At 38.2% G+C, this 10,778-nt stretch overlaps 1 protein-coding gene across 1 annotated transcript; it reads right to left on the bottom strand.

Annotated features, from left to right (window-relative positions):
- Positions 1 to 1,604: 1,604 nt before the first annotated feature.
- Positions 1,605 to 10,072, bottom strand: LOC128235552 (octapeptide-repeat protein T2-like). Its single transcript, XM_052950366.1, is given in 2 exon segments — positions 1,605 to 2,338; positions 9,880 to 10,072. Coding segments are annotated over 2 exon segments (927 nt in total).
- Between the last annotated feature and the right edge of the window lie 706 nt (positions 10,073 to 10,778).

Below are 10,778 nucleotides of genomic sequence, written 5' to 3'. Positions count from 1 at the left end.
ATTCATGATCAATTTTCTGATTGTCCAAAATGACGGTGTTGTGCGTTGTCGTAACATATATTCCCGCCATAAGTCGGGCCAAACGTCATTTCAAACGTTTTCGCAGAAAGATCACTTGGTTTGGTTCACATTTAAACCGATCTTTCAAAATCTTTGTCAGAATTTTCGTCTCAAAAAGTCTAGTTTAAAGCTTGGTTAAGTGGACACAAAAAACTAAGTCCGATTTTGATGAAACTTTATCAACCACTATTATACTACAATGTGTTTTAATTGTTGTTGTTTTTATGCGGCGAAAGGGTGCCTTTTTGCCACATAAGAAAGTCCTGTTTATGCGTTGAAAATCACCGCATAAACGTGGTCGATTTCGTTTATGCGGCGATGCTGTTATGCGGCGTTACACCGCCCCTACGTCAATCTGCTTCCTGCGCCACTGGTCAACAAGTAAACAAAAAAAGTACATGGACGGTCTGAAAGAAGGAAAAAGGTTGACCCAATTAAATAAAACACTTAACCGACGCACTATGATTATTATCAATTTAATCACATTTAATTGCAAAATAATTAAGTTCATAGTCTCATCCGTTGCTAGAGTATTAGTGTTTATTTGTGTAAGTAGTGTGATTTCCTGCTATGCGATTTTCACAGTTAAGATAATCATTACATTGAAGAAATGCATCAGTTTTCATGGAAAACAAATCTTTTTTTATCGTCATGTATTAAAGAAATTGCAATTTAACTGTAACTTCATTAATTTGTTTGAGATGGCAGCATCATAAATACTGTTACAAACGCTCGAAGGGAGTAACCACTCGTCAAAATAAAGTGCAGTTTCTGTTTGTAATTGCGAAATCGGAAGTACTTTGTCCACAGTGTAGATAAGCATTTTCGGTTAATTATTAAAATTGAGACCTCATTCAACAGAACTAGTCCACCTTCTTAATGCTATAGGGCCGATTTCTGCCTGTCTGTCTATTAGTCTGTTCAGTCTGGTCTGTCTACCTGTCTATTTGTCTGTCTGCCTGTCAGTCAGTCAGTCAGTCAGTCAGTCAGTCAGTCAGTCAGTCTGTCTGTCTGTCTGTCTGTCTTTCTGTCTCTGTCTTTCGGTCTCTCTGTCTCTGTCTCTCTGTCTCTCGGTCTCTTTGTCTCTTTGTCTCTCTGTCGCTCAGTCTCTCTGTCTCTCTGTCTCTATCTTTCTGTCTCTTTGTATCTCTGTCTCTTTCTTTTTGTGTCTCTTTCTCTGTCTCGTTGACTCTCAGTCTCTTTGTCCCTCTGTCTCTATCTTTCTGTCTCTCTGTCTTTGTTTGTCTTTCTCTGTCTCTCTGTCGCTGTCTCTGTTTCGTTCTCCCTGTCTGTCTCTGACTCGGTCTTTCTGTCTCTCGGTCTGTCTTTCTTTGTCTTTTTGACTCTCAGTCTCTCTGTCTGTCTGTCTCTTTGACTCTCAGTCACTCTGTCTCTCTGTCTCTTTGTCTCTCTGTCCCTCTGTCTCTATCTTTCTGTCTCTCTGTCTCTCTGTCTCTCAGTCTCTCTGTCTCTCTCTCGCTCTATCTTTCTGTCTCTCTGACTCTCTGTCTTTTTGTCTGTCTCTCTGTCTCTTTGTCTGTCTCTCAGTCTCTCTGTCTCTCAGTCTCCCTGTCTGTCTGTCTCTCAGTCTCTCTGTCTCTATCTTTCTGTCTCTCTGTCTCTGTCTCTATCTTTCTGTCTCTCTGTCTCTTTGTCTGTCTCTCAGTCTCTGTCTCTCTGTCTCTTTGTCTCTCTGTCCCTCTGTCCCCCTGTCTCTCTGTATCTCGGTCTCTCTCTCGCTCTGTGTATCTGTACCTGTCTCGTTGTCTCCGTCTTTTTGTCTTTCTCTGGGTCTCTTTGTCTGTCTCTATGTCTCCGTCGCGCTGTCTCTGTCTCTCTGTCTCTGTCTCTCTGTCTCTATGTCTCTGTCCCTCCGTCGCTCTGTCTCTCTGTCCTCTCTCACTCTTTGTCTCTGTGTGTGTGTGTGTCTCTCTCTCTCTCTCTCTCTCTCTCTCTCTCTCTCTCTCTCTCTCTCTCTCTCTCTCTCTCTCTCTCTCTCTGTGTCTGTCTCTCTCTCTGTGTCTCTCTGTCTCTGTCTCTATCTTTCTGTCTCTCTGTCTCTTTGTCTGTCTCTCTGTCTCTCTGTCTCTTTGTCTCTCTGTCCCTCTGTCCCTCTGTCTCTCTGTATCTCGGTCTCTCTCTCTCTCTCTGTATCTGTATCTGTCTCGTTGTCTCCGTCTTTATGTCTTTCTCTGTGTCTCTTTGTCTGCCTCTATGTCTCCGTCGCTCTGTCTCTGTCTCTCTGTCTCTCTGTCTCTCTCTCTCTCTCTCTCTCTCTCTCTCAAATATTGACACTTTCTTTATGTCAAATTCCTAACAGTTCGGTTCATCATACCCTGATTAATGTGCCTTTTTAATCCTTCGCGACCTTTCCTTTTTGCAGCACCCTGCCCTTTTCGAAGCCTGGCTGAAATCCTATTTTAAAACAGCAATAAGTGATATTAAAGTCTCATTCTGTTTTAGTGATGTAAACTTATTTATTTGTATGCATATCAAAATGACTTCTCTTAACCTTTTGGTCATTTTTTAACCTATAGAATGATAAAAATGCATTTATCGGAATTACAAAATATAACACAACCGAAAGCAAATCGAAATTTAGTGCGCACAACGTCATTACGAAATTTGCATATCACGTGACTTTCTGAATGCCTCAAATTATATGTTGCTTTATGTACTAATGATTTGCAATTGGTAACTAAGAAGTTTTTGGTTTAAATAGTCTTCCTGGTAATATATCTAAAACACCTAAAATAGTTCACCATTGTTTTACTCCATGAAAATAAACAGTTATAGTATAAAAAAATATTTTGGTTTTAGTGGGTTGCGAACCCACATCGGTAAAGTCAAGAAAACAAGAAGATAGTACATGTACCTGATCCATTAGACCACGAAGACTTTCATGTTATTCGTCGATATTTTGACATGTATAATACATTGATAACATCACGTGATAATATTATCAGCCAATCACGCATCAACAAATCTGTTGACGCTATATTAATTTGAAAACAAACAACAACAACGATTTGCAACACTTAATTTCGTCATACACAAAAAGTGCATTTTGCAAAAACATGGGCAAGTTCCTATCTGCGATTTTTTACTAAACAACATTGATACTGTGCTCCACCTACTTATCTCCCTCATTAGCATATAGTAAGTCAGTGGACCAGTTTGAAATTTCGTTGATATTTTCCTTACATTTCTTCTTAATAAAGCGTCGCGTGGACCTCGGGGATTTATCAGACATTATATGGGACTCTATCACAGTTATATACTCACTTTTTTGTTTCTCTAATTATTTGTATCTTAGTGGCACTGGGGCTTTAAATGTTTTATCACGTGGTTTTGGATGGTTTTATCCGAGAAATATGAATGAATACATTATTTCAAGCTTTACCGTTAGGAAATGGTATTGTACATATTCTTTATTAGATATGCAAAATAAATAGAAATTTACATGAATAGAGTACGTTATACTATGTAAAGTACTGGCACAATACTCAAAGCAAAATGAAACAAACTTAAATAATTTATTGTATGTAAACTGTTCGCAGAGTAAATTCTAACCCTAATATTATTGATAAACAACTCCAATAATAGTGTCGTTGTTTGGACAACACATGCTTATATGTAATGAAACATATCAATGAAGTAGTTACACTTTTTTACATACTCTTAGATACGGTGTAACGCCGCATAGCAGCATCGCCGCATAAACGTGTTTTTTCGTTTTTTGCCTTTTTGCCACATAAAGAGGATTAACTTAACCAAGCATAAATATAAAGTTCTAATATTTCAACAAAAACGATGGTGATGACCTTGATGATGATGATGATGATGATGATGATGATGATGATGACGACGACGATGATGATGATGAGGGTTGTGGGGATGCTGATGGTGCCGGTGGTTGTGATTGTGGTGATGATGATGGTGGTTGTGATGATGTTCTTGATTATGATGATGACTAAGATTAGGGCGTAGCATATTACTATCATTTTGAAAACATACGGGAAAAGTAGGCAGGCAAATTGATCAAATTTAAGGTATTATTTTAAAGTTGAGTCAAAATTGAAAGATGAAAAAAATATACTCCCCTTTGAGTGTTCACATCTACATTTTCTTGGTTACAAATTACTAGTGCATAAAAACACAATCAATGACAGAAAGACGTCCGTGGTGACCCTATACCAGTCATCTGAGTCCTCTTGTTCAAGTGCCAAAACTAATGTTGTGTTGAATTTTTTGGAAACAATATAATATCAAAGTTTTCCTTTCGTTGTCGTGGTAACCAGAGATATATGCTGATGACCTAGACGTGAATAAATTTCACAATCGCACAATTACCAGTGTTTCTTGAAATAATTCTTAGCTCATCTGAGCACAAAGAGCACATGTGGAGCTGTGAGGATTGTTGGGTTTCTGTTGTTTGTCCGTCGTTAACAATTGCCTTTTCTAGAAACGTTTGAAATGACGTTGAAAGTGCGCATTGTCAAGGATACATGCCCGTCAATCTGACAAAAAGGAGAGAATATATGTTACGTCATACGACGATTCAATTTTCTGATTATCTCATTAAAATCAGATCCCCAATACACGCTTCACGACGTTACGCTAACGTAATGAAATGAAGTGAACGTCACGATATGGTTTTAATGAGATTGTGATTGTCCCAAATGACGGTGTTGTGCGTTGTCGTAACATATATTCCCGCCTTTAGTCGGACCAAACGTAAGTTTAAAACATTTTCGAAGAAATATCAATTGGTTTGGGTCACATTTAAACCGATCTTACTAAATCTTTGTCAGATTTTACGTCTCTAAAAGTCTAGTTCAAAGCTTGATTAAGTGGACACAAAAAACTCAGTCCGATCTTGATGAAACTTTATCAACCACTATTGTACTAATATGTGATTTTTTTTTATGTGCCGAAAGTGTGCCTTTTTGCCACATAAGAAAGTCCTGTTTATGCGTTGAAAATCACCTATCATCACATAAATGTGGTCGACTTCGTTTATGTGGCGATGCTGTCTGTTATGCGGCGTTACAATGCGGTCGTGAGTAAAGTTTGCAAATTACATAATGGATCAATTAAACAAGTTTTCTTTTGTAATTTCTGCACATTAGTCAAAATAAAACAGAGAAAAGGTCTTGTTTTGGATTTGCGAAAACATAGTAGTAGTGTTTTGGATGCATACCATCCATTTCTTCTCTACAAATTGTACATATTTTGACCGAATTTACTGCGTTTTGTTACTAGGGAAGACGGCGTTTGTGACATACCCTTCGAAAATCACTTACAGATTATATGTATCTCCCATGACCGAGATTGTAAGATAGGTTCATCCCGAGCGTAGGGTTTTCTGCGGAAACGAGGTTTAATGAGAGGCCATGGTAGATGATATAGTTAAACTGATTGTTTTGGCTGGAACTGAAAAAAGTAGTTCCATGCTGGAACTTGTTTATCTTTGCCCGTTTCAAGATATGGATTTCAAGCATGGCCAAATATTTTGATCTACTTTGATCTGGTTTGAGAGAATATAGTTTGCAAGAATACAAATGATGTATTTTGAACTTCTAGGACATGACAAGTAGGAACATCTATAGGCTATATATTTGCTCGCATCGAAATTTGTTATCGTGTTGGCACATTTTGCCAAATAGAGAGTTTTCGTATATCAATTTGATTTTTAAGTGGCCAGAAAGATATACAACCCAAGGCAAGATCGGTTCGGATGTCATTTGATGGGAAGTGCTAACATTTTACAAACTGTATGTGAACACTTTCGAGGCGCAACAGTCATAATTTCGTAGAGTTATTCCGTAAATCGCTTCCATTTAATGGAAGCACGATTGACATATTCACAAGCGGATCCAACGGGCAGGGTGCTTAACCGGCTCGCCCCCTCCCCCCCATTAATCAAGTTTTCTTTTTATTTCAATATAGGATATAAAAAATAAAATACTCCCAAAATGCACCATTCCGGACTAAATGTTGTTAAATTTTCTAGGGGGAGTACCTCCAAAATCCCTACCACCAATTTAAACCAAATAAATTTCGGTTCTGAGGGAGGGAAGCAAGTCAAAAAGTTACGTTTATAAGTTACACCCCCTAAAACGTCAAATCCTGGATCCGTCCCTGATACTGTTTCAAACAAGGCCAAAGAAAATCAATGTTTAGTTGCGCAGGCACAGCGTGTTTTTGTTTTTTTTGCTTTAAAGCTGCAATTTCACAGATAAAACGTTTTGACAACTTTTTTTATTTATTTTTTGTCTTAGGGCGAGTCAATTTATGCAAAAATGCATGGAAACTAGTGATATGAGACTGCTGCCACATTTTTTTAGTTTTAAAGGAACACATTTGACGGTGCGTGTGTGAGACTTTTGCAATTTTCGAGCATATGACGTGTTTCAACTAAGTTTTAAATTACCCATTTAAATGCTGTTAGCAAACTAAGAACATTCTGATTTATTCTATAATTCGCTGTTTTGGAGAGAAGATAAATACAAATACTAATTGAGATTAATGATATTCCGACGTTCGCATTCAAAATCATATCATTGTGTTCAAGTGTAAGTTGTAATGAATAAAAAAAACACTAAACGGGCCTTATTTGCATTACATATTTTGTTATTTAGTAGGAGAAGTCAATTCTACGAAAACAATTAGCAGAAAATACAGTACAGTGTTGCCAGACAAGAAAGAGAAAGGATTGTTTGGAAGGATGGAGCATCTGAGATGAGGAAACAAAGACAGAGAAGGGGGTGGTAAGGGGGAGGAGTTAATAAATTAGGAAATGGGAGAGGAGGGGGGAATGATGAGTAAGACAATCATAATACAGACACCTCAAGAAAAGGTATAAGCCGAATACTTTTATGTTTCGTCACCCATTTCTAAGAAAACAGCTTAAAGTGACACTCTTATTCAAAATCAATACATACACATGTATAACAAACTTAAAATTTGAGTGATAAACCTTTAACTGCTTACAAAATAACCATTCTCGTTCACCAGAGTGGTGATGCTACGCGTACCACTTGCTATTTATCACGATCGAACCTCTGATGAATGAGAATGAAAATAATGCAATAATGGTAAATATTAATTACTGATAACAGGATTGTAACGGTGTATTTGCTAGCTGAAAAGGCAAAAATATTAAATGATTGGTGAGTGCTAAAATATTTACTGTGATATACTATCGTCTCATAAGGTAATACCGTGTTTTCTGCACTTTTTTCAAATTAAACTCGGTATCCTTCATAAGAACCATTGTTTTCGACATTTATTAATTCATTTTGGAATATCAAAGCAATTGTATTAATTGTGAAAAATCTTATTTGGGAGTAAGAGTGCATCTTTAACGGCTCACAGGTTGCAGTGTGTTGTGGACCACGTGACAGGTCAGTGTTACTAGGCGCACTCAACAATCGGCGGTCATTGTTTTGTCTTTTTTTCCGATAGACTGCGACCAGCCATTATTAAAAACCTTGCTTTTTCTATACGGGCAAATACAGAAGTGTGGCAGTGATGTCTGCATGACACAGCCCATCCTCAGCACCCCAGCGTATCATAACCTATATGATATCATAAAGGTTATGATACGCTCGGGGGCTTAGGATGGACACAGTCCTTACACAGCAGCCCTCGGCAAACATCTGTTCCTTCTTTTGGAGTACAGCAAAAACGTAACTTCAGCAGACGAAACGAAACCTTTTTTGTATAATTTGCCGATTTATCTCGGAATGGCATTATATTGCGCACGTAGTCATTGTTCATGCATGCAATCATCACCTATATTTAAAATGTTGACATGATATAACAAGTGTCACCAGGGAACGTCCCCGACACCTGGTAACTTATACGTACGTGGAAATAAAGGGACTCGATTGAGGTCTCAAAAAAATGGAAAAAGTCACTGCAGCAATACCATCTTATTCCTGCATGAAAAATAATCACAATAACTATCAGCACGATTCTGATGGAAAGGCGATCTTGGCATATTTCCTTTAATGCATGTAGCTTGGTGATTAAGTTACGGTAACCATCTACGCAGCCGAATATGTATTTTTGTAAGTTCGCCGAGTACCGTACAAATGTATGCAACTAGTTTGTGACGGACGTGCTTGTATTGCCGATAAGTTTAAAACTAGTTGCCGAAATCCAAATTTCAGCAGTGACCGGATAAGTTTACGAGTGCCTCTAAGAGGTCGTACGTTTACGATCAGAATTAACGATAAAGAAGGTGCACGTTGCGTCTCTGAAACGGTGCCGGTTCCGGTCCTAGGCCAAAAAAATGGTTTGGGTGGGTTAATATCCTTTTCAAGAACAAGTAGCGTAGATTGGCTTTTTTATTTTTATGTAAGAATGGTTTTATTTTTGGTATCTCAAGTGGAGAATGGTCGCGAAATCTGTGTTACGTAGCCTTTAGATCCCGTTTGGTCGTAATTAAATATGAAATAGTATGTAATTACGACCTGTTATATCCATGTGCCAAGAAAAGGATTAAAATAACATTCAATTAAGTTATTTCACGGCAATCAGGAAATACATAAAAAATAAACAAAGCACCTTTTCATACATTTTTGTTCGTTTATCGGCTTAATGTGATGCGGTGCTACTTGTCTCTCTTTCATGAACTGGTATACTCTATGTCAGGATAGTGTTAACATTTAAACTATTTATATTGTTGCTTCTAAATAAATTCAAATAACACACGTATGACAATGAAAATTACAGTTCTGATTATATTTCTGCAGATTTGTGTGAAGTGGAACTATTTTATTCCTCAACTATAGCGGTTTGTGTCATTTAGCCTTCTGTAGCTTTTCCATCGTCGGCAACCACGGTACTTTCTTCCGTTACATTGCATACATACCGTGTGACAATTGACTGACATAATCTCATTTAAATGAATATGCATTAGGCAGGAGAGACAACTCTTCTTCCAATGAATTCGCTTGTTACTCTCAAATATTGTTCAATAAGTTTACAGTGCCAGTAACCTCCGTGGTTGTATGGTCTTGACTACTGCCAAATATTATTGTACTGAGAAGGCTGACCCGGTTCAACTCCGTTAATCGCCAGAATATTTTTCAACCGTAAAGCATCTGTTACTTTGCGGAACAAATGAAACTGCCTCATAAATTATTCATGATTACGAGATTTTCCTAGCCAAATTGCCAACGGTACATAACGAAGCAAAGCGTAGTGTGTATTCGACGATGTAGCTTTGCGTGATGTGGCACTATTGTATTCCTCAACTATTGCCGTTTGTGTCATTTTGCTTTCTACAGCTTTGCGTGATGTGGCACTATTGTATTCCTCAACTATTGCCGTTTGTGTCATTTTGCCTTCTACAGCTTTGCGTGATGTGGCACTATTGTATTTCTCAACTATTGCCGTTTGTGTCATTTTGCCTTCTACAGCTTAGCCTGATGTGGCACTATTGTATTTCTCAACTATTGCCGTTTGTGTCATTTTGCCTTCTACAGCTTTGCGTGATGTGGCACTATTTTATTCCTCAACTATTGCCGTTTGTGTCATTTTGCCTTCTACTGCCTTGCGTGATGTGGCAATTTTGTATTCCTCAACTATTGCCGTTTGTGTCAATTTGCCATCTACAGCTTTGCGTGATGTGGCAATTTTGTATTCCTCAACTATTGCCGTTTGTGTCATTTGCCTTCTACAGCTTTGCCTGATGTGACACTATTGTATTTCTCAACTACTGCCGCTTGTGTCATTTTGCCTTCTACAGCTTTGAGAGTTGTGGCAATTTTGAATTCCTCAACTATTGCCGTTTGTGTCATTTGCCTTCTACAGCTTTGCGTGATGTGGCACTATTGTATTTCTCAACTATTGCCTCATGTGTCATTTTGCCTTCTACAGCCTTGCGTGATGTGGCAATTTTGTATTCCTCAACTATTGCCGTTTGTGTCAATTTGCCATCTACAGCTTTGCGTGATGTGGCAATTTTGTATTCCTCAACTATTGCCGTTTGTGTCATTTTGCCTTCTACAGCTTTGCGTGATGTGGCACTATTTTATTCCTCAACTATTGCCGTTTGTGTCATTTTGCCTTCTACAGCTTTGCGTGATGTGGCACTATTGTATTTCTCAACTATTGCCGTTTGTGTCAATTTGCCTTCTACAGCTTTGAGAGTTGTGGCAATTTTGTATTCCTCACTTATTGCCGTTTGTGCCAATTTGCCTTCTACAGCTTTGACAGTTGTGGCAATTTTGTATTCCTCAACTATTGCAGTTTGTGTCATTTTGCCTTCTACAGCTTTGCATGATGTGGCACTATTGTATTCCTCAACTTTTGCCGTTTGTGTCAATTTGCCTTCTACAGCTTTGCGTGATGTGGCACTATTGTATTCCTCAACTATTGCCGTTTGTGTCAATTTGCCTTCTACAGCTTTGAGTGTTTGACAATTTGTATTTCTCAACTATTGCCGTTTGTGTCAATGTGCCTTCTACAGCTTTGCTTGATGTGGCACTATTGTATTCCTCAACTATATCCGTTTGTGTCATTTTGCCTTCTAAAGCTTTGCGTGATGTGGCACTATTGTATTTCTCAACTATTGCCGTTTGTGTCATTTGCCTTCTACAGCTTTGCCTGATGTGGCACTATTGTATTTCTCAACTACTGCGGCTTGTGTCATTTTGCCTTCTACAGCTTTGAGAGTTGTGGCAATTTTGAATTCCTCAACT

This window comes from Mya arenaria, chromosome 5 (assembly GCF_026914265.1).
Source record: "Mya arenaria isolate MELC-2E11 chromosome 5, ASM2691426v1".
Lineage (NCBI taxonomy): Eukaryota > Metazoa > Mollusca > Bivalvia > Myida > Myidae > Mya > Mya arenaria.
This window is presented reverse-complemented; position numbering and strand designations above follow the sequence as displayed.